The sequence below is a fragment of the Cladophialophora carrionii genome (genome assembly GCF_000365165.1).
Source record: "Cladophialophora carrionii CBS 160.54 unplaced genomic scaffold supercont1.2, whole genome shotgun sequence".
NCBI lineage: Eukaryota > Fungi > Ascomycota > Eurotiomycetes > Chaetothyriales > Herpotrichiellaceae > Cladophialophora > Cladophialophora carrionii.
In genome coordinates, this window is record NW_008481827.1 from 2933326 (window position 1) to 2955365 (window position 22040).

The following is a 22040-nucleotide window of genomic DNA, read 5'->3' on the forward strand; positions in this document are numbered from 1 at the left end:
CACGTCTTTGAGTTTAGATTATTATCCGCATCGCCTGTTCACAGGCAGGCGTCCTCGATCGTGGAGCGACAATGCAAGTGTCAGTCACGGAGAGGCGTTTCCGAACTCCATGAATCACTACTCCATGTTGCATTTCTGTGGCCTTGATGTCATGACATCTCCGCCAACACGGGGGTACAATGTATAATAACCCAGAATGAACACTCAGGTGATCCCCAGTAGATACACTGTTCCCATCACTACCGCAATATCGACACAATGCAGAATACTCGATTCCTCGTTCGCAGCGCCCAGAGCCAGCTTCAGGCTGCTAGGCCCTTGACCCGGACGTTCGTGTCCAGCCGGCCACGATGGGCCACCAGCACAGGACCTGCAATGGACCAATACAATAAACGGTGTAAGTATTCGAGGGTGAACCCACCAACTGTGCCTGGGAGGCTAATCCTGGGTGAGCAGCCGACGCACAGAAGCCTCAATCTGAACATCCCAAGAACGACGACTCACTCCCGAACTTCGTCGAAGGCAAAGTCGGTCAGCATGAAGAGTCCAGGGGCGAGGGAAGCCGGGCAGGCTTTGGTAGTGGAGGCAAGAGCCATGCCACGGGCGAGAGTATCGTTCCTGAAGCCGTGCAGAAGGTCGCACCAGAGAAGCTCGAAAAGGCGCTGCCTGAGGCCGTGCATCCAACAAAGGGCAGCGAGATTGATCCCCATCCTCAGCAGAAGTAAAGTGTAAAATAGGTGTCTTATTTTAAGGACAGAATCAACCCTGATGGCTTAGATGTGTAACAACTGTATGGCTCATGTCTCTGCACTATGTACTCCGTACAGCTCTTTGATATGGGTAGCAATAAGGACTGCCGACGAGTTCAGCGGCTCATTCTTCGGTCTTATTTCGGTTAAACATGTAGTGTGCGTGTTGCCTGTAACCCCAGGATTTCCGAATGTCAGAGGACGTTGATGGCTTGTAACCACAACCACAGTTGTCTAATTCACCACTGTCGATGCTGCATGCTTGTCGCAGCATAAGGACCCTTCCTTCTCGATGTTGGCACGCCGCCAGCACGTCGCCGCGTCGGCGCAACCTTCTCACTCTTGCAATCGAAACGTCCTGCGATGACACCTGCGTCTCCATCCTTTCGACCACAAACAGACACAATGGTGTGTGGGCAGATCTGCTCTTCAATGAGAAGGTGACGGCCAAGAACACGGGGAAAGGTGGCATCCTTCCCACCGAGTCCCTCGAAAGTCATCAGTCCAATCTGTCGACGCTGCTCGAGTCAGCGCTACCATACCTACCGAACGTATCAGACACAGTCGGCCCGAGGACGGTATGGCTGGGAGATGGCAGTCCCGTGCAAAAACCGGACTTCATATCAGTAACGCGCGGACCAGGCATGTCCGCGAGTCTGGGAGTGGGACTAGCTACGGCGAAGGGGCTGGCGACAGCGTGGCAGATCCCCATGGTTGGGGTGCATCATATGCAGGCGCATGCCCTGACACCAAGGCTCGTCAGTGCTATGGGCAAAGACGGACACGACCATCATGGTCACAGCCCGAATTTTCCGTTCCTGACACTGTTGGTCAGTGGCGGTCATACAATGCTGCTGCACTCCAAAGGGTTGGTGGACCATGAGATTCTGGCCACCACTACGGATACTGCAATTGGCGACGAACTGGACAAGTGTGGGCGGTTGATTTTGCCCAAGGAGTTGCAGGCAGATACGCCAGACACGGCATTCGGGAAGTACCTGTCTGCATACGCGTTCAGGACCCCCAGGGATTTTGCATCCTGGAGGGTGCCTGCAACGCGTGCTGAAGAGATTGACAAGCCGGTGAACGAGTTCGGATGGGGCCTGAGCACACCAATGGCTCAGAACAGGGAGCTGGCTTTCAGCTTCTCTGGCATCGCGAGCCAAGTCAAACGTCTGATTCTCGCGCGCGGCATCGCAGGAGGTATGACCGAGATGGAACGGCTTCTGCTGGCTCGCTCGGCGCTCGGCGCGGCATTCGAGCATCTGGGCTCTCGGACGATGATTGCGCTGGAGAACCTCCGCGCTGAAGGCATACAGATTGACCACCTCGTGGTGAGTGGAGGGGTCGCGGCCAACACTTTCCTACGATACTACCTGCGAGAGCTGCTCGATCGACGATCTTTCGGGAGAACGCAGCTGGTTTTTCCACCGGTCGAATTTTGCACAGATAACGCGGCGATGATCGCGTGGGCTGGGTCTGAGATGTTTGAGGCTGGATATTCTACGGAGCTTGGATGTGCGCCTGTACGGAAATGGAGCATGGACAGTCACCAGCCAGGAGGAGGCATTCTCGGCATTGAGGGATGGATTCGGACAGGTACACAATAATCCCCTTGAAGCGCGTGGGAGCGAACCTCTCTGAATTTCAGATAAGTATGTACTTGCCGGAATGACATATCCGTGGTCCACCCGCTGAATAGAAGCTCACCTCGTTCTCCGAAGCAACGATGGCTACTAATTCCTTAATGTCCCGAAGGCATGATGGTGTTGCATGACCTATGACGATCATATGATGGGCGCGGCAGAAACGAGGCTCGGTCGGATACAGTATGAGATGCGATTGGCGGAGAATACGATGACAAACATAGCCACAGCCACATTTCGCCGTCGAGCAAACCAGTGGTTCGCGTAGGATGCAAGTCTTCCTGTCTGAGACGTGACTGTGACTCACGGCCGTGACCTGCAGGGTCATTCTGCTGCTGGCCACAAACCGGGTAATGTGGGTGTGCGTTTCCAGAAGGAAGATGCAGGAATACCTTACCTCATGCACTGGGGAACTTTCGTGCGAAAATCGCCACCGTGTCTTATGCTCAGTGCTTGACAGCCACTGGTGGCCAGGTGTTCATTGCAGGATTCGACTCATTGGGAAAAGCGTAACCGGTGAAAGCGAGAAGGTGCGGCTTCAAACTTCGCCGTTGGCTGATACGAGAGTTGAATACTCCGTACCACCCGCAAGCTGTGAGCCTGTGCAAGGGACTTCAGGCGCCCCATGTGGTCATGACGCACCCCTTCTCACCCGCTTCTGCAGGGGCCGTCTCCTCCCAGGAGCGCGACTTGGTGCTTTGGATACCCGTTGCCTGCAGCAGGCGACCGGATTTCCAAGTAGACACGGTGCCAACCATGGGTGCATCAGAGACCAACAGCTCGCTCCCGTGCCACAGAATTGAAAACTTCAACTTTGACTGCAAAGAGGGAATCATGATTCATTACCCTTTATGGAGCAGACTTTCAAAGCGGGATGATTTCACGCCGGTTGCCGGCTCCGTCTGTTGCAAGGCTGAATTGAGCACTCCACTTCACGAAATCCAGATCCATTCCCTTTGGTAAGCAATAGTTAGCTTCACCAGGCTTGAGGGCTTTGCATATGTCATCAGTCGTCACTGGCCTATCATGGCTTTCACATCGCTGCAGGAGTGAGGTATCGATGCCTCGAAACCAATGGCTGAGTCCACAACTTGACCTTTTGAAGCACGAGAGACGTGAGAGGTCACTTCCAAGTATGTACCCAGTACTCGTAAAAGTACGAGGTACAGGAAACGTACTCTGTACCGTGTAAGAGCCAACCGCGTGGAGAAGGACCTTTCGCGGATGCAAAGGAGTTACGGCCGACGGCAGGGATAAGCGACGCGAATAAAGAGGCAGTGACGGGTGCACATCTTGGATAGCCAGATATGCGAAGCTTATAAAGTGGCCCTGCACGCGCGGCGGACCACTGGTTGCAAGGCGCAGCACCGCCCTGTGCCGCCCACTGGAACGATAGGGAAGCGGAGAGAGCCCTTTCTGCTCAACCACTCACGTCGTCGTGGTGGATACACCCTGGTCGCCAAGTCCAGGCAACAGCGGGACTTGGGAATCAAACATCACCTCAGCGCCTTCACGTTCGACTCACTCTCTTTCTCTCTACCACGATCTCTCCTTCCACTCAGACCGTCAGTTCAGCCGTTTCGGCACTCTCCACGAACACTGCACCATCCTCGATTCTTGCCACCTGGCCTCAGGTTGAACCTCGTCCTCCACATCCCGGAACCTCAACCGCTACCTCACTAGCCTTTCACTTGTACCTCACCACGATCCCAACTTAATTGCGGTTACACGTTGGTGTGTTTACAACGAACACCTGTGCACTGCGCGACTCATCCTTCCCAAGTCGGCCTATCAAAGTACCTGGCGTCCTCTCAGATCCACTCGCCGGGAAGTGCAAGGCCTGTCCGTCCCTGCCGACATCTCCGGCACCGCATTCTCTCCTCACTCGCAGTCGAGCCATCGTTTAACTGCGCCCGACACGCGCTGGTCACATCCCAGCCAACGATTCAAACAACACAGTGTTCCCTCGACCAAGAATCCCAACCATACCAGTCCAAAAGAAGGATCAACAAGCAGCAACTTGTGAGTAGAGTCGACTTTGGGTCCAGTCCGTCTTCCGTCTTCGATTTATATCTTTTGGGGTCTGTCGGTACGGGTGAGTCACAGGTCACAGGGGATGCTCAAGATCAGCCAATTGAGCGCGTGCTGAACCCCAAGCTAGCACGTTGCGTGTCATCTGCATCTCTCCCCGGCCTGTTCGAGACTTTACATATACCAACCATGGCGTCTTCCACAATGCCACCTCCTCCCACACCCTTCGCTCATCGTCGAACCCCTCGACTCATCACCAAGCGCCTTGCTCCATCTCTTCCCGCATCCGCAGAGTCATCAGCATGCATCCTGCATAAGATGTCCCTGTCCAAGGGCGCTACTTTCCACTGCCCATCCTCGCCGGCCACTGAGGATGACCCGGTCCTCAGCATCCCTCACCTGACTCGTCGTTCTCCAACCAGCTCTCAGTCCGCCCTCACCAGCTGGCTGTCGGAAAAGGAAGACGTCGCCCAGTCCATCGCCAACTTTGAACAAACCTTTTCTGGCGCCCGAGGGAAGAAGACGTCAAGTCGTCGCCGTCCCACTCAGACTTTCGACCAACAGGTCTGGGTCCGTCGCGTCTCACTGCCATCCGACGAAGGGTTAGGCTCCTCCGTCAGCCCCGCAAGTGATAAAGGTCTGGCCAATAAGTTCGAAAGAGCCTTGGATCTGTTGTCGAATCGGGATAGTGGACTGGGGACTTCCATCAGTGACTCAGCAGAGAAGGTCACCGGAAACACCTCTGAAGAAGACCGTCTTGTGCGAGACGCGATTCAAGGTTGGATTGCCCGCTGCATGTTGATGTGCAAAGACAGTGTTAACGAACCTCCTACAGAAGCTGACTCTCCAGAGCCGACAACCCGCCGCACTAGGCAACGAGGCAGTCACCCCTCATCTAGGACCTCTAGCACCACAGGACCCTCTGCGGTGACCCGAAGCATCGCTCCTCCAACCTCCCGACCTACTCTTCGTCATCCCGCATTGAGCCCCTCGGGTCGCCGAAAGATCAAGGAGTATATAATCACACCCATCCTCCACGAGGAACGCTTCGAAGATTTCCATCCTCTTGTCACTGCCCTTGCCGCCAAGAACAACAAGGCTGTCAGATGCCTGCGTGACCTCGAGCAGTCCCTCATCTTCCAACCACTGGTAAGCATCCTCACCACCGAACGCCTACCTGGCTCTAACGTCGATTCCAAGACTCTTGCTATCTCACGACAACTGTATCGTGCATTTGGCGAGTTTACTATCCAGCTTGTTGTCGACACATATCAACACCTCGCTGAATCAGAACAACGTCGTGCCGCTGATCGTCCGTACGACAACGGTTACTTCCTCGACTTAGTCCAGCAAGTCAACCGCCTCGCAGCCCACATCGGCTCTTCTAGCCGCGATCAGCAGGCGGGTACTGCTGAGCAGGACGACGACATGGCTTACTCCATCGACGACGAGGTCACCCTTGAGGGTGGTCTCGGAGAGACTGGCAATGAGGCTGAGCTTGTCCGTTGGAAGAATGGTAAAGGCTACTCTCTCAGGACTGGTCTTCCCTACACACCGACACCTGGCATGAAGAGAGCAAGCAGTGATGCTCTTGATGAAGATGTTGCCAGGTCGATGGCTCGCAGAAAGAAGGGCTACATCCCAGAGATAGTCGAGATGAAGTGCTCAGACCCTACCTGCGACAAGATCTTCAATCGAAAGTGTGATCTGGCGAAACACGAGAAGACTCATTCTCGTCCTTTCAAGTGTCCCGAGGAGAGTTGCAAATACCACGAGCTTGGCCTTCCGACCGAGAAGGAGCGTGAACGTCACGTCAATGACCGTCACTCCAAGAATCCTCTTTACTACAAGTGCGAGTTCTGCGAATTCCGAACCAAGCGCGAGAGCAATTGCAAACAACACCAAGAAAAGAAGCACGGATGGCACTATGAACGTGCGAAGGGCAAAGACAAGGTTGTCACCAAGATGACCCCAGCTCAAACTCCTCGCACTCCCAGCATGGATTACTCCCCTAGTCCCGCCGTCTCTGTCAGGACCTGGGATGATGCAAGCTCCATTGCTGGAAGCATTGCTGGAAGTATGCCAGGCAGCAACGCGATGACTCCCTTTGAGCAACCACTCACCGGCTTCGACACCTTTAACCCCACCCCGGTTACATATTCGAACCCGATCTTCCCGCGGACCACCCCGTCCTCGGCTTCGTCATACAACCGATTGGGAGAGGATTTCGACTTCAATGCTGCGCCCTTTCAGAACACGTATCCGTCAGCTCAGTATCCTAACATGATGACCACCCCGATCACACCTGCCTATAGCAACATCACCGAGCCATCTCCCTACAGCGGAGCGATGGACATCACGTTGGACTGCAACAACCAAACCTCTTGGAACCAAGGTCTGCCAACGCCGGACTCTTACTTCCAACCAAACTCTCGCAACCCGTCGATCTCCGAACACTCCCCTATGGTTGCCGGACCTTCCGGGCAGTCCTTCAACGACGCGCCTCTTTTCAACGCGGATACGGACTTCCCCTCGAACGATTTCTCACTGTTCGGAGGTGAGAGCAGCAGGGCCTTCTCCAATCCTGCTGCAGCCACTGCCACCTTGTTCCCTGGCGGTCCTGAAGCGTTTGCTACCCTCGACAACGACCCCATGTTCGACCAAGCCTGGAACGACAGCGACTTCATCGACTACGACATGGGCAACTAGATGTTGATGGCGCACCACCCGAGCTGCGGCGCTTTTCGTCGGTCTCAGGAGGTATCGCCTCCACTTGTAACACTTTAGCGTTTCTCTGCAGCGAAACCGAACTTTTTTACCCTTGGGGATTTTTTCACTACTCCACCCGTCTGACAAACACACAAAAAAAGATGGAGGTGTTGAGATGAGAGTGGAGGCGTTGTTGATGACGTTGGCAATTCTGTAACGACCTGATGATATGGACCTTGTTTTCGCTCCTCTCGAGAGGACAGGTTTCAGAGATACTGAGACAGACTGAGCAATCAGCTGGAGGGAAAAGAATGAAATGGAATTGGGAATGGTAGAAGGGAAGGGAAGCCCCAGCACCGCTAGGGGACTTATAAGACTGATCCAACACAATCTGTTGTTCTATCTGCTCATTTCACACCAATGTCGAATGGCTCTTGCTAGGAGAATGCAGCGTTTGGATCGGGGTGGGACATCAATGGTTGTTTGATAGACACAGGATTACAACAGCACATCCATCTCCCCACACATTTTTCCGTCTTTCTTGGGTTTGCCGTTTGACTGTGCGAACCGACATGATCGCTCTGCCAGATCACATCCGTCGTGCCCTCGATAGAGTTCCTCCCCCTGCCTCCTTGTTCGAGGACTGTGCCCTCTGCTGTGACCTGACGACCGGGGCAGAGATGCCGGCTGATCCTCTCCCTCGTCTCCCTGCTCTATGATTCTTATGTACTGCGTGTCTTGTGTCTTGCACACCGAATGCCTCGTCGTCCAGAGATGTCTGTATATATAAAATGACTCACGTGGCCGGAAGCTAGTGCCCACTTTCCAATGTCCTTGTCCTTTCTCGACCCGCGCGTCATTGTTAGCTTCATCATTACGTAGTAGTATATACGGGGTTTACGACATACTATGTACCGACTACGCCCGTAGACATGCTTATTGGGTACTTGATGGGTATTCTATCTCGATGGATGGTGGCATGCCGGCATGCCGGCACACGGGAGTCCCCAAAAAGAAAAAATTAAACAGAATGGGAATTTTGGCGATCGAGTGCGCCCCCCGGCTGGCCAAGAGACGCGTAGTTTTGCTTCATTTCTGTGGCAGTGGTCTGGCACCTCTCGCCCATGCATGTCTTTAGCTTTAGCTTAGGTGTTTTTTTCTTTTCTCAAGGAGACGGACTAAGGCCAGGGCAGGGCAGGGCAGGGCAGGGCAGGGCAGGGTACTTGACGTAGGGGAGAGACGTTGGAAGTAAGTTACAAAGGGAGACCGAACATGAGAGACTTGAAGTAATTAAGTACATAGGAGATCGTACTCTGAGATAGAGAGAGACACTGATTTCGAGAAGAACCCACCCTTTGCAAAGGGCGTCGTCGACGGATGGGCAGTAGCAGCCAGGAACGTAGATAAATCAGGGCGAGAAATCTGTTTCAAAGCACCAAAAATGAACGGAGAGAGATGTCGTTGTGTGTGATGGGGCATATAAATGACAGGCCCGCCAGATACTGTACTTGACCGACTGGTATTGTTGTCTCCATGAATGTATTATGGCTGCTACTCGCCATTATGTCCCCTGCTCGAAAGGAGTACGACAATGCTCATTGACACAAGTCACCCTACCAATACTAAGGCGGTTCTATCCCTGGAATAAGTCTTTATTACATCCCCGTTCGCGAGGAGTACAATATACTTATTAACACAATGTACTCTACCTATACAAGACGGTTCTATCCCTGTAATGAGTCTTTATTATGTCACTGTTCGAAAGGAGTACGACATGCTCATTGACACAACTCACTCTACCTATACCAAGCGGTTCATCTCTGTAATGAGTCGTCAACACGGCTCTATTTCCCCATCCTCTGCACCACAAGCTTCTTCCCTCAGGTATTCTCTTGACCGCTCTACCATGCATTGCCATCTCATAATCATCTGACTCTACAATCGGTGTACGCCACACCTGGAGAGGTCGTATTCATGCTTCGCCATCATGTGCCCTCATCCATGTCCGAGCCCACACCCGCTCTGATGATGACAATCTTTTCTCCTCTCTCCCTGGCCTCCCGTTCCGGACTGTCACGGATCTCGACTTCAACCTTGACACCCTGGCGATGCTTCGAAGCGCTGCGGGTTGGGCTGAGGTTGAATTGTCGCTCCACCGAGTGCTTCTGCTCCGGTGTTTGGTACGCAAGACTTGGTCTTCCCCGGACCGGAGTTTGAGGGAGGGATTTTGGTGGACTGGCAGCTGAGTCGCTGTCCTGTTCGGCGCGGACAGGAGGTGCCAATACCTGCTTCTCCGACATGGCGTTCTGAAGAGGAGTCTTCGTCTTTGTGTCGGGCCCCGCTGCAGCTTTGAGACCCTGAAGTTGTTCCCTTTGCGGAGTCTCCATTGTTGCTGGCTCAGTGGTCACCTCTTGCTTGGGTTCAACACGCTTTACGACAGTCTGTCGTCGAGACGGGGGTGCAGCACGACTGTTTCTGCGCGTAATACGTTCTCTTTCTGCCTCTCGACGTCGCTGCTCTGCATCATCCTTTTGCTCCACGGCCTGTAGAATCTGTTGGACTTTGCTTCGAACCACGCTTGGCCGCGTTGTCGGATAGTGTTGGTCCTTGGGCTCGACCACAGCCGGAGTAGAGGGTTCACTCTCTTGGGGTGGTGCGGACGCCCCCTTGCTGAAAAGCCCCCATTTGAAAGGCCAGGTCAGTGAAGGTTTCCGATCTTGAGCTTCCTCTTTGAACACATCGTCCTGGTTGGGCTCTTCCGCTGGCGGATCGAGGGGAGGCTGAAATTCTTCCTCCCGTTCGGGTGGAGGCAGCGGTCGAGTAGTCTTCTCTTTCGTTACCATCGCGGGTAGATTCAAGGGTATCAAGGGCGTGGCGGGTCTCTCCTCGATTCTGTCTCCAAACTTGATCCGGTGGACCTTCTTTGGCTCTTTGCGGGTGGGTCCAGCATGGTGATGAGTATGGTCATGTGTCGGATCATGGTCGTGGCCAAAATGGCGACAGATGGAGTCATGACCTGATGGTTCTGCTTTCTTGGTTAGACTTTCGAAGATGGCAGCTCGTTGTTTGACTGGGCTTAGTTCCGTGACCGGGGTCGCAACCGGTTTCAGTCTTGGAGCAGCAGGAGATGTAGACTTGAGAGTGTCTCGGCGTGCAGCATCTTCCTGGGTTCGTGCTCCCTCATCTCCGTCGTAGCGGACTCTTGTAGACTCGTCGCTGGTGCGTGGCTCGACAGATTCGGTGGTCCTCCGAGAAACGCGAGCCCGAGATTGCGAGCGACGGCGGTCCTGGCGAGTGGAAGCTCGACGAAGGACAAACCCAGGCTTCGGGGCAAGGTTGGCGCCCTGTTCGTCGGAAGACACTTCAGGTTTGGGAGAGTTGCTCTTGATGGCGTCGTCCAGCATAGTGTTCAGCTCGTCCATGGTGAGCGGCCGGCTACGTGACGTCCCTAGCCCTTTTTGGGCAGGTTGTTGCTTGGGAGCAGCAATTGACCGAAGGCGAGATCTTGCCATTGCAATCTCCAGTGCCGGGTCTTCGGCGACATTCTCCATCGAGCGGTTTGGTCGACCAAGTTGAAGGCTGGCTTGACGCTCGGTGCCCCGCCGGGACAAGCCTCGTTCATCACCAGGTCCGTCCATACTCGTGAAAGGTCGAAACGGGAGATGGTGTTGTGGATCTCCTTGGTCAACCAGCTTCTCTAGGTCTCGAACGTCCTGGTAGAGTATTTCAGCGACGGAAGGGACTCCATTGCCACGGACATCCTCGCTTTCATCGCTGTCTACTCGGCTCGCGGGCCAGTCAGAGCCAGGATTGGCAATAGAGTCTTGGTCTTGTGTGAGGACGCGAGGAGGCAATTGGAAGGACGGGATCCTGGTCTCGAGCTGCTGCACGTCCTGGAACACTCGGATGCGGTCGGCTACCTTGCGCCTCTGCGGACTGCAACGGGGTTAGCAGAGCAGGGAGAACAATCCGAGAAGGGTATACAAACACAAGTGAGCTATCCATGTTGGCAGATGAGTGGAAGGCTATGTCAATATGGGGCGTATCATGGTCACCACGCACCGAGGGGTTATAAGAATAAGTTCAGCAGAGAGAGTAACTGCGCCATGAAAGACTGAGCGGAAAGGAAAGATCTGCCCTTACTCGACTTCTGTAGCAGGAGCCATGGACGCGGCAGAGCAGGCGCATTCATGGAAAGCGCGTGGAGCAAGAGCAGAGACCAACTTGACGCTGGCTGGGATCAGATGGCACATGCAATGGATTCAATTCAAGTCTTTCTGAGCGAGACCTGATGCGAGCCCCGTTGATTTGTCTGCCTCGGCCTTACTCTATATGTACAGTGGCATGGACTTGCACCTTACTTCAGCGCCGCCTGCAACGATTCCAGCACCTGTAGATGATATAGTTAGCCCACGGTCGTCATCGACTCATATCCTCGAGTGTAGCGATCTCTTACCTCAAGCTCGATCTTGGCCTCTGCAATGTCCTGCTCACTGCCACTTCCGCTGGCAACCTTCTGCGCCTCCTGTATCTGTGACCTGACCGCCTCTTCACTGAATTCTTCCAAGGGGAAGCCTTCCACCGCGTTGATGCTCAGGACGGAATTTGGTTGGACAACAGCGAAGCCACCAGAGACTGTACCGACATCAGTATCCCTGCTCATGACTCGCATTTTCTGAATAGGAGTGCTCCATGAGAGCCACAACGTACGGAAAAACTGCTTGCTTCCACCACTTTCCTCGATGATCTCAACCAAGCCGGGTTTCAACTGTTCAATCGACGGGACGTGCTGTGCGAGGATACCCATTTCTCCGGACTCAGCGGGGATGTTGACTTGTACACTGGTGCTCTGCGGGTCAGTAGCGGGCTTCGTGAATTGGTGGGACAAGGAGTCGTCGAGGGACAAAAGGGAGAACGTACACGTCTTGCGAGGTGTAGATGGACTAGAGATTTCGTGTCAGTTCGATCCCTCTTCAAAATCTAGCATCTTCCCCTTTCGCTCTCTGGGAATCTGTTTCTCGGACGTACCTGGTGAGGCAGTGCCAGCGAGAGCTTGATTTTATCCGAGACGGCATCAGCGTAGCCTCTGCGTTGAACGGGCTTGAAAGCAACCGCTGACCGGGCGCGCAGGGCTGCACGCGATAGCCGAAGAGCGCTCATGCTGACAGTGAGCTTCAGTTATTGGGAAAGACCAACGTCGTCGATGCTTCAACAAGCTTCAATTGAGCTCTCTGCGGATTTGACCTGATGTCGGGGTCAGGGAAAGCTGCACTTCCGGAACTGGCTTGGCCGGTGGTGCGAATGGGGAAGGTGAGCCGACGTCAGACCGGCTACACAATCGGACGGACGCAGTGGCCGACAGGTACTGTGTATTCATCAAGGGACTGCAGTGATACTGGGGATTTATAGCTATACAACGCCAATGATGCGCTGCTCACGACAATGCCGTACGTGATCTATCTCCACATCGGTATCGAGTTTCTTGGCAAAGACCAAGATCTGGGTGGCTTGAAGCACACAACTTTGCTTGACATGAGAACTCTGCAATCAAGCAGCGACTGCCCTGTGTAACGAGGTCAGACATGTCCCTCTGCTACCTCCACAGTGAATACATCTCACTTCTGGGGCGCGTTCGCCGGGAGGATTCTAAGGCCAATTTGGGGACTGAAGGGTTCACAGACTCCAAGATAATTGGATAGAGGATGCCCAGCTTGGTGAAACTTATTGAGCAACGCCTTTGTTCGGGTCTTTCGAGCTGTTACGTCGAGAGGGCATGGAATCTCGAACGTTGCTGGATGGTTCTCTCCGAACGGTCCCAAACAGGTACTCTATTGTATCGGTGTGAATCACCTGTCCTTCACACAAGAAGGCCGTCTTTTCTGTAGGCGACGGCTACCTTCTAGTGCGAAGCGCAGAAGGCGGAATTTTAGTAGTGCTTCGCATCTGCTGCACCCCTGTGAAGCCCAGCTTGTCCTTGCAGGGTAAGCGGGTGGCAGGAACTGTTAGCTTGATCGTCACCCCCAGATGTCGCTACCTGACGAAGGCCGCTAGAATACCCATTTGGAAGCTGCGAAATCGTGATTCGAGGAGGGAGGTATGCCATGAGCAAAGGCTGGTCACCACCGTAGAGAAACATGCCGCTAGCAGAGGGAGGTAACCTGAGCGGTGCTAGTGACGGGAGGTTCACGTGGAGATGGTAGATCATGCTGTAGCATATTGACTCATCACGCGTTGCACTAGTACGAAGAATGACTCCGAGCGGTACAACTGAGCACCACTGAAACTGAGAACACGAGAGCCCTCGGGGACTTGCAATGGCTGCCCAACGTGTCGGCGTAGCGTACGTGACAAATATAAACCCCCGCTTGGTCCATCCGATGGGTATGGGCGGCATTCCATCATTGTGCATAGCATCCACTTCGGCGTCGGGCGTGGTTGGGCCCTGACAAGTGACCAAGCGGCATGTCACCAAAACAATCGCTGAAGGGCACCTTGCCTGTCGGGCTAGAGGCAGGATCATGGGACTTCTGAGCTTCGGCGTTAGTGGCAACGAGCTTTCGTGGCGCGCAGTCGTTGTGTCAAGGCAGCTTGGCAGGGTAGAAGAGCTCCAGTCACCATGCGACGCATCTGACTGACACTCGTAAAGGGTGTAAAGGCCCAAACATGCAGGACGTCTAAACTGGAATCGAGGTTTGCTTCTACTCTAGACATGCGCCGACCACTCCGTCGACAAAATCGTTGATTGGTGGATTTGGGTCGGCTAGTATGTGCTCAGAGGTAGAGCTCTTGCATTCCAGCGGGCAGCTTGAACAGCTCGAAACCTTCTTCGACTTTCTTATTCAGTGGGTTTTCGTCCATTCGTGCCGACCCAGTAGCTGTCTTTTCCCATCGGTCGAGAAGACCGACCTTCCAATCCTGGAAAGTTCGCGCTGAATATGGGAGGATCTCAGTGCTCTCTTCCAGGGTCTGCTTGAAGCCCGCAAAGTCTTCTTGGGGCACAACAAGCTCTTCATGATGTGCCCCATTGGTGTCTAGGAATTTCTCGGGGTCCGATATGGCCCGGTAAAAGACCTTCATCGCTCGATGAGCGGTCGGTCCACGTTTGCTGCTAGAATAATAGATGTCCGGGTTAAATATCCAGAGCAAAAGACCTGCATGTTCGGACTCAGCTTCTGCAGGGCTGTCGGCATGAACAACCACCTTGCGCGAAACGGAGCTTTCAATCAAGGACAGAAGCTGCGCCGTGATGAAAACGGCGGCGGCATATCTCTCCGGCGGCAGCCCCGGCTCTCTGACGAGGGTTAACCTTGACTTGTAGAGTCTATAGCTGTCTTCCCCTTCTGCACGGGAGCCCAGCCTGCTTTGGCACGAGCTACATTGAAGAGTAGTGACACCGGCTCTTGAGGAGTCCTTGATTTCCTGGGTGTGTCATTAGCTGGCTTGTACCTCTGGTGTATCCCCTCGCGCGATGCAGCTCACGGGCGCAAAGACGAAATGAAGAGGCTGATTTATTTGGTACGCTTTGGTAGACCCATCCGTCGCTCCACCAGAAGGAGGTTGGATCTACCTTGCTAGCCACCAATCACGTATTCGATATGCGGCGAATGTATCAGAAACTAGATCAACAGACTCTTGGTCTAAAGACCTGAAAAGCTTCTTTCTTTACGCCAAATGTGGGAGGTTGTGGCTTTCAGGGATCCGGCTGTGGTCATAACTTACCTCGACGTTTGTACAGTCCTCTCCACAGAGCAGAAAAGAAATGATATCCACCAAGCCCACTCCAGGGCTCGTAGCGAGCTTACTCCGTGCAGAGAAGCCTTTGACCTCCGCTGCATGCTCGCCTGACGGCTCTCCGTTCTCATGTGGCTTGTGGCAGAACCAGAAGTCCATTAACTCTGCCCAATTTTCACTGGGAAGGTCTTTCCAGCTGATGGCTTTGGTCGCTGTAAGGATGCAGGCATCGCATTGGTTGCAGTACAACGAAGAGTTTTCCTGCAGGCTGCCTGCAGACCACGGGACCTCCACGCCATCGGCGTCCTCTTTTGCAGAGTCCAGCTGACTGACATCATCGATTTGCAATCGAGTCGATATCTCCGTCCTCTTCTCAATCGGGAACGTGAAATGAGCGGTGCCTGATATCTGCGTCGGTAGATAGATGCTGGACGATTCCCGGTCGTGGAGTGCTGTGATAATCTTCTTGTCAGAAGACAAGAGAATCTTGGTGTGTTCGTTCTTTTCGGTCTGGAGGGAAGCATGGAGCGTCAACTGCCTGATGTGGGTCAGAGCTTCGGCGTACAGGACAATTTTGGGGTTAGACATGGCGCGTGTTATCCGAGAAGGCCGTGCGGCATGGCCGCTCGGGTGTTCGCACGGGCGTGGAGATGTTCAAAAGTTCCTTCCGTGGTTTGTTCACGCGCATGTGCTCGTAGCGGACAAAGGCGGAGTAGAGTCTAGGAGGGAGGCCCGAGGAGGGTGGAAGTCTTCCCTCCGTGGTGCTTAGGCCGCAGGGGCCAGTGTTGGGGCCCTTTCTGATAACCGATGTGAAGACGGGGTACTCGTATCCCTCAGAGCACGAGGAAGACAAGCAGGCAATCACCGCATTGAGATCATGAGCATCGATTCAGCACGTCCTGCTTCGGAAATGATGCTTTGATAGTCGATGGAAACGCAGTCGGCTGCGTGCCGAGCTGACGCGGACTTGCGCTCCGATTCTCGAGTGTCGCAAATCAGAGAGTGCGAAGATGCGTGCCGTGAACTCTATCGTGCACAAGGCTATCCGTACAAGACGGTGAACAGATGCCTGAGACGAATGTGCGTGTTCGAGGACGCAGAAGCGCCAATGGCGTCCTCTAAAAGAACAAGATCAGGCTTCGTCAGGGAAGGATTGGGGGAGGTCATGCAACGACGGGAACTTGCAGTGTTCGAGAGGGGCGTGTCTTGTGTCTTGTGTGCCTGAGAGAGACGAAGCGTGAGCAGCACGAGCCTCTGCGCTGATGGTGGGGTCGTCAGATCAGCTTTTCACTGGTAATCGGGATGGTGATTGGTCCGGCGGTAGCGGCTTAGTGTGAATCAGTCCATTATGCTTTTGCTGCTGTACATGACTAGGCGCCGAGTACCTCATCACTCCCTCATCCGTCCCTCACCTGTTCCTTACCTGTTCCTTACCTGTCCCTCACCTGTCCCTCATCTGTCCCTCATCTGTCCCTCACATGTCCCTCCTTGCCCTCTGCCGCGGTCAGCTTCCCTGGCATCTGGCATGATGCATTGGCGTTCGTGTTTATGTGGGTGACTCGAGCCTTCTCGTCTCTTAGAGCCCAGCTCGCGGACGGCGGGGTGATGATTCCAATCTACAAGTACCCCAGCAAGTCGTCTTTGGGCAAGTTTCTATGAGCGACTCCAGCATGTTTGTCTACCACATTGTGTTCGCTTCGCGCGAGTCAGCAGTCAGCGACTCCCGTCCAGGTCTTTCCCGGCCTACGCAAGCTTGGGACAACGAACAAGTCCCCTGTCTCTACCCGATGCTTGTCATTTGCTGATCTCAATGCAATAAATGATCTGAGCCCGCAAGGAGAAAATTTCCCCGACGCAGCTCATCATGATCAACCCTAGTGTGCTCTAACCTGTTTGTTTCCCACCATTTGCATACATCCTGGCTGATAGCCCAGAAAAGGAGTGCTCCCTGTGGTCCTCAGACAGCTTCCCTGTGGTCGGTGGACCGCGACCACGAGGTGGAAAAGCTCGAGGCGCCATTGCTGTAGCCTCAAAAGCTAAAAGCCGATTCTACGCCCTCAACAGGGATGGCCGCACTTGTGGCATCGTGTTCCCCTGCAATCGTCGGTCAGCCCGTCTCGGGAATGTCAGGCCCTGACGATAATGGCTAATCGTCACTGAGAAGCCGGGGGATTCTTTCCTACGGTATAACCCAGACTTCTTGGCCATTGTCTTTGCAGCGAGGGCATCGTATTCCATTCATCTTCGGCCATGACCTCGTCAGTGTTCTGGCCCATCGATAGCACTGTGAAGTCTCCTACCGGTCGAGTCTGAATATTTGCATGATCGCTGGGTCGCGCTCTAGGATTCGGAGCACCTCCTTGGTCGGGGAGGCTACGGTTCGTATGCAAAATCGTGAACTTCATGGCACAGGTGTCACGCGGGTAAGCGCCAAAGCGAAACGTCGTGGTTCGAACGTCGCCCGGAGGGTTTGCCAAAGTTCGACTCGTAGTTGGGAGACGGACTTTCACCGCGTACCTTGGCCGACTTATATTCCCTCTACGACCATAGCCACGCGATCTTGTGTTCGCGAAAGTGCCATATGCGTCCGTAGAACCACGCGTCTGCGTGGACAAGCGAGCCTCAAGGAAGATCCACTCTTCCCTGGGAGCCCCAACATGCATGATTCGCACGAAGCCGGTTGTCCCCGGGTCGGATCAATCGGGGCTGCTGAGTTTATCGCTCGATGGAAGCTTGTGCCGAGCCGGTAGGACGGCATTTTGAACTTCTTTTCTCTGAGTTTGTTCTGCGACAGTGAGCAGGATGCCGTTACACCAGGGTGGCGGTGTGTTGCACTCGAGATGGATGTGTTTGACCCGTAGCATCTTGTTCCGCCCTTCGCGGGCCAATCTGACCCAAGTGATTGATTTTGACAGAGTCAGTTCAACCTCCTGCAAGCTGTCAGAGCCACCAGCGGGTGATCCGAGAGGGACGCGATCACGCCTGTCGAAAAGCATACTGGCTTCTTCAGGCTTTCCGTCGCCCGGGAGCTCAGAACGGCACCAAAAAGGACCAACCAACTGCGGCCGCGACCCAATTGCTCGAATCTCGCAGCTGGTCGCCGCCATCGTGGCCACTAAGCACACCTAGGCCCAAACGAACCAGTCCTTTCGCACGAGCACCCCAGGGCTGGAGCTGCACTGCGTGAAAACTGTGGTACTCCTCACGAGTCACTCCACTGCCAAGCAGGGTGGGGCGAACTGAAGAAGACGGTGACACGGGAGCGAACTCCGGGGACGTCGACATAAGCAGGGCCTTAGCTGCCCATCCTTTTAGTGGCTGTCGAGGCGGGGGAGGGCAATTAGATTCCGATATCTCTGGTTGTGTAGAATCGAGGCGTATCACAACGTAACACAGCTCTGCAGATTAGATTCGCTCCGGGTCAGGCCAAGGAGCCGGTGGAGCGGCTTGCGCTCTTTACGCTGCTGATACACGAATACGTACTGCCGCCGACTGAGCAGCCCTGCTATGATGAACCGAATTGTGAAGCAGTGTCGCCTGATGTCAACTTACCCTTGCCCAATGATAATGCTCCACAGGGAGGAGCAGTATGTGCGTGAGTGGGGAAGGCAGCCAGGGCCTCAACTTCGCTTGTGGATTCTAACCACTCATTCCACGCGTTTGGAGACGTGCACAAGCAACGCGCCGGGAGATGGCAGGCCCGACGAATTGAGCAAATGGACGAACCGGTATCCTGGCTGAAGGCGGTCAAGTCGTATGCAAGCCCATGCGAGCATGTTGTCTTTGCCCATTGAGCGGTCGTCCATGATTTTAAGCCTATGCAAGGAGTCAGAAACGATCTCAGAAGGATGACCACGGTACAATATGACACGTCACATGAAACGGAGGCACCCCGTGGCAGGAGTGGACAGGTTGATGGGCGTGTATCGCCCAGACGCAGCGTTGTGTAACACGATCGTGCATGGATGATCGATCAGCATTGCACAAGACTGCAGGCGTCCTTGACCCGCTCTGCTGGGCTGACAAGGCCGAGTGTGAGACCACCGTCTTCCACCCGAGGGTTGTGGTCTCCGCCGGCGCTCCTGACTCGTGTCCGAACCTGCAGTCTTTAGAACCCCCGTGTCATGGTGGACATGGACGGAGCCTCGCGTGGTCCGACATCTCAGCCTGATTGCCAGCCTTACGGTCCTTCTCTGGATGTCGAGCCTCACGAGAGCTCCTTGGTCTCAGGAGACGGTCGAGTGGAGACGTGGACAAGACATCCGGCAGGAAGGACACGCAAAGCCCTGTCAGACGATGCGAGGACTTGCAGTGAAAATGTTGTGCAAAAGTTCGAATCTCACACGCGTTCCGGCCACCGGGCTCTAGCCAATGCAGGCCGGTAGTGCTCTTTGGGGTCACACATCGCTTTTCGTCGCGGTGGAGGGGAATCCCGAGCCCAGCCCGAACGTGTATATCGGTGAAAATGAAAGAGACACGTACCTGAGGAAGCTCAATTGTTGGGTGGCGTCGGACGTGTTATGCCAGCTCAGCACTTCACCCTTGAAATCGGGACAGTCCGTGCGAGCCGTAGCTGATCTCCGTTTGTAGAAGTGGGAATCCTTCTCCTCACCGCCGTGTGGTTGAAAGTCGTCCTTGCTATTCCCGTCCCCGTCGCTCTCCCTGCACTGACCGGGAGAGCCGGGAGGATCCACGTGCAACTGTGCCTTGACGTATGGTTTCATCTTGTGCGCATGCGAGTTGTCCTTGTCGACGGGTAAGGGCAAGCGTTGTGCTGCGAGCAAGCGTATTTCCAGGTTGACAAGTTGCTTCGTGGACTGAAGCGGCTTCTGTGCTTTGTCACTCGCTGTGGTGCAGCGATAGCCTTCCGGCTTGAGGACCCAACCACCCGTGCCAGCGAACATTCCCTCGTTGAGCATCATGCCTTTGTCCATTTTCTGCCAATTCAAGGCCACCATCTGGGCGCCCGTTCTCCAGTGGAACGTCGGGTCGACATTCGAGCTGTTGATGCGCGTGCCTTTCGGGAACACCCGCATGAGGAAGTTTTTGTTGTGGTCAAAAAGTGCAGGACCGTGCGATGGGTCGGAACGCATACTATGGACCTTGTTCTCGGACAAGCTGAAGACGTGGTTTGGAAGAGCAGCTTCGGGTTGCGAGAAATGCTTGAATGTGTACGCGCGAGTGTACACTCCTAGTTCCGACAACTTGGACAGGACTTTGGAAGCCTTCTTTCGTTTCTCGGGGGAAGGTGGTATCGAATCGGCGGTGCCGTCGGTGGAGTTCGAATTCACGTGCTCGATGGGATCGTTAGACTCGCCCGTCTCCGTGTTCGGCGTCCATTTGACTTTGATCAGGATCTTTTCCTTGAGGGACTCGGGCGGCGGAAGAGCGGAAATCTCGGTGCTACTCTTGAGCGACACCAGATATTCCGACCAGACATCGCGCATGATCTCCACCATGACCTCTTGCTGTTCTAGCGAGGCGTGAACCTCAAGAGAGACGATCAAAGGCAAATCCGTGCTCGCGAAAGCCGAAGACCTGATAGCATGGCACACAGAGCGAAAGGTGACGGATTGGGTCAGTGTGTATCCATGCAGTACTCTCGGCTCGGCCTTGGCACTTAGCGGCGGCGAAGGCTGTGGGGAGAGGTAGTTGGAGCCATTCGCCGATGGCTCCGTCTGTCGCGGTGATGCGACATTATCAGGTCGACCATATGGCGCCGAAGCTTGCTGGTCGGAGGGCACAGGGGGCTGTCCGCCATCTGGCCGAGCGGCCGCGAGCGAGGCGGATCGTGAGCGTGAACGCATACGTGCAGCACGAGCCTTGACTTTCCCCCAGCGAGAGGCTTTTGTCTCAGACTTTTCCTCGTCGTCGTCGGAGCTGCTGGTGTCCGAATCGCTTTCGCCATCCCACACATCGATTTCCAAGCATCGACACCCGCGCTTGAGCACATTGGTGTAGGCGAGCTCGGACGCTTCGCCATAGAGCTGGTGGCCTGAGAGGTAGGTATTGTGGCTCGAGCTTATGAAGTAGGAGGACATGGGGTACTTCAGGTCGTTGTCCACGGGAGCCGACATCGCATTCGACGAGTCCGAGGCCATATAATTCAACCAGGCGCCTTCGTCGCTGAACTTCTTGCCATCTTGTGATTCGGCGCCCTTGCGAGCTGAGAGGAGGTGTGACAGTACAGGCTGAGAAAAGGGTTCGAGGGCGAAGTGCGCGGCCGTCTCTGACGGTTGTCCACCTCCTGCCGCACGCACCGGGAGCGTTTGGCTCATTATCGCGTGTGCCATCATCTTTTGGTGGCCGGTTCTCTCTCACTCGCCAGGTGAGAGTTGTTTGCACGGGCTCAGAGAGCGGCGGGAGGAGATGGAGGGGCGAGGTGATCGCCGCACCGGGAGCGAGTTGAACTTGGAAGGAATGTCTTGGGGTATATGAGAAGAAGTGGACTTCGAGGTCAGATCATGAAGCGGGAAGATTCGAGGAAGCGTCAAAATGCAGACATGGCGGGCGGTTGATAGGGACCGTCAAAAGTCACTCGAGGACTGAAACTTGGAACGAATCCTCAAAGAACGCGCAGACTAGACTTGCAGACTTGTCACTAGCCAACCAACCTCGGCGAGTTAGCTGCACACAGGCACTACCCAGTACTCGTACATGGAAGGATCGTCCTTTGCAGCTGTGCTTGCAATTCGTGCTGGACACCGCCACGTCGATGAGAAGTCGCGAGCTCCTGGGAGAGCTGAAAAATGGTGGACCGCGTTCCTGCCGCGCCCCGAGGCAATGGCGTCACTCGCAACCGCCGAGCTAGGCACCCAGCTGGGGCCTTTTGCGCCTGGAAGGCTGACGCGGGCGGCCGCCCTGAACGGGGCTGACGGAGTGAACGGGCGGTGCACGTGACACGCTTCATCGAGCAGTTTTTAAGACCAAATGCGCAAAAAGGAGCATGTCAGATTTTGAAGCTTTGTCTACAAAACAGCTCATGCTCATGGGCTCGTATCAAGAAGACATCGAGGAGAATAAAATTTGATGCAATGAAGATTCATAAATTTCCCGCTTGGCTCCACCAGGTCCGTTCTGAGAGACGAGCCCAGGGAGCTTTGCGCCGACTGTCTTTCCAACAGGCAACCTTCTTCAACCCTTTCCAATCGGCATGACTTCTCGATAAGAAATA

At 54.6% G+C, this 22040-nt stretch overlaps 6 protein-coding genes across 6 annotated transcripts; 2 read left to right on the forward strand and 4 right to left on the reverse strand.

The window, feature by feature from the left end:
- Window positions 1–258: 258 nt before the first annotated feature.
- G647_03130 (uncharacterized protein) lies at window positions 259–2359 on the forward strand (the record flags this gene model as incomplete). Its single annotated transcript, XM_008727476.1, has 3 exons — window positions 259–397; window positions 457–721; window positions 1021–2359. The coding sequence occupies 3 exons, from the start codon at window positions 259–261 to the stop codon at window positions 2357–2359; spliced, it is 1743 nt and encodes a 580-aa protein (XP_008725698.1).
- A 2256-nt stretch (window positions 2360–4615) lies between these two features.
- G647_03131 (uncharacterized protein) lies at window positions 4616–7135 on the forward strand (the record flags this gene model as incomplete). Its single annotated transcript, XM_008727477.1, has 2 exons — window positions 4616–5575; window positions 5627–7135. 2 exons carry the CDS (start codon window positions 4616–4618, stop codon window positions 7133–7135), a joined length of 2469 nt encoding a protein of 822 aa, XP_008725699.1.
- A 1985-nt stretch (window positions 7136–9120) lies between these two features.
- On the reverse strand, window positions 9121–10773 carry G647_03132 (uncharacterized protein; the record flags this gene model as incomplete). Its single annotated transcript, XM_008727478.1, has 1 exon — window positions 9121–10773. One exon carries the CDS (start codon window positions 10771–10773, stop codon window positions 9121–9123), a length of 1653 nt encoding a protein of 550 aa, XP_008725700.1.
- Window positions 10774–11492: 719 nt separating this feature from the next.
- G647_03133 (ATP synthase subunit delta, mitochondrial) lies at window positions 11493–12295 on the reverse strand (the record flags this gene model as incomplete). Its single annotated transcript, XM_008727479.1, has 5 exons — window positions 11493–11525; window positions 11592–11770; window positions 11846–11976; window positions 12056–12078; window positions 12164–12295. The coding sequence occupies 5 exons, from the start codon at window positions 12293–12295 to the stop codon at window positions 11493–11495; spliced, it is 498 nt and encodes a 165-aa protein (XP_008725701.1).
- A 1611-nt stretch (window positions 12296–13906) lies between these two features.
- On the reverse strand, window positions 13907–15454 carry G647_03134 (uncharacterized protein; the record flags this gene model as incomplete). Its single annotated transcript, XM_008727480.1, has 2 exons — window positions 13907–14554; window positions 14855–15454. 2 exons carry the CDS (start codon window positions 15452–15454, stop codon window positions 13907–13909), a joined length of 1248 nt encoding a protein of 415 aa, XP_008725702.1.
- Window positions 15455–18513: 3059 nt separating this feature from the next.
- G647_03135 (uncharacterized protein) lies at window positions 18514–21144 on the reverse strand (the record flags this gene model as incomplete). The annotated part of the gene is made up of 2 exons (XM_008727481.1): window positions 18514–18682; window positions 19349–21144. 2 exons carry the CDS (start codon window positions 21142–21144, stop codon window positions 18514–18516), a joined length of 1965 nt encoding a protein of 654 aa, XP_008725703.1.
- Window positions 21145–22040: the final 896 nt, after the last annotated feature.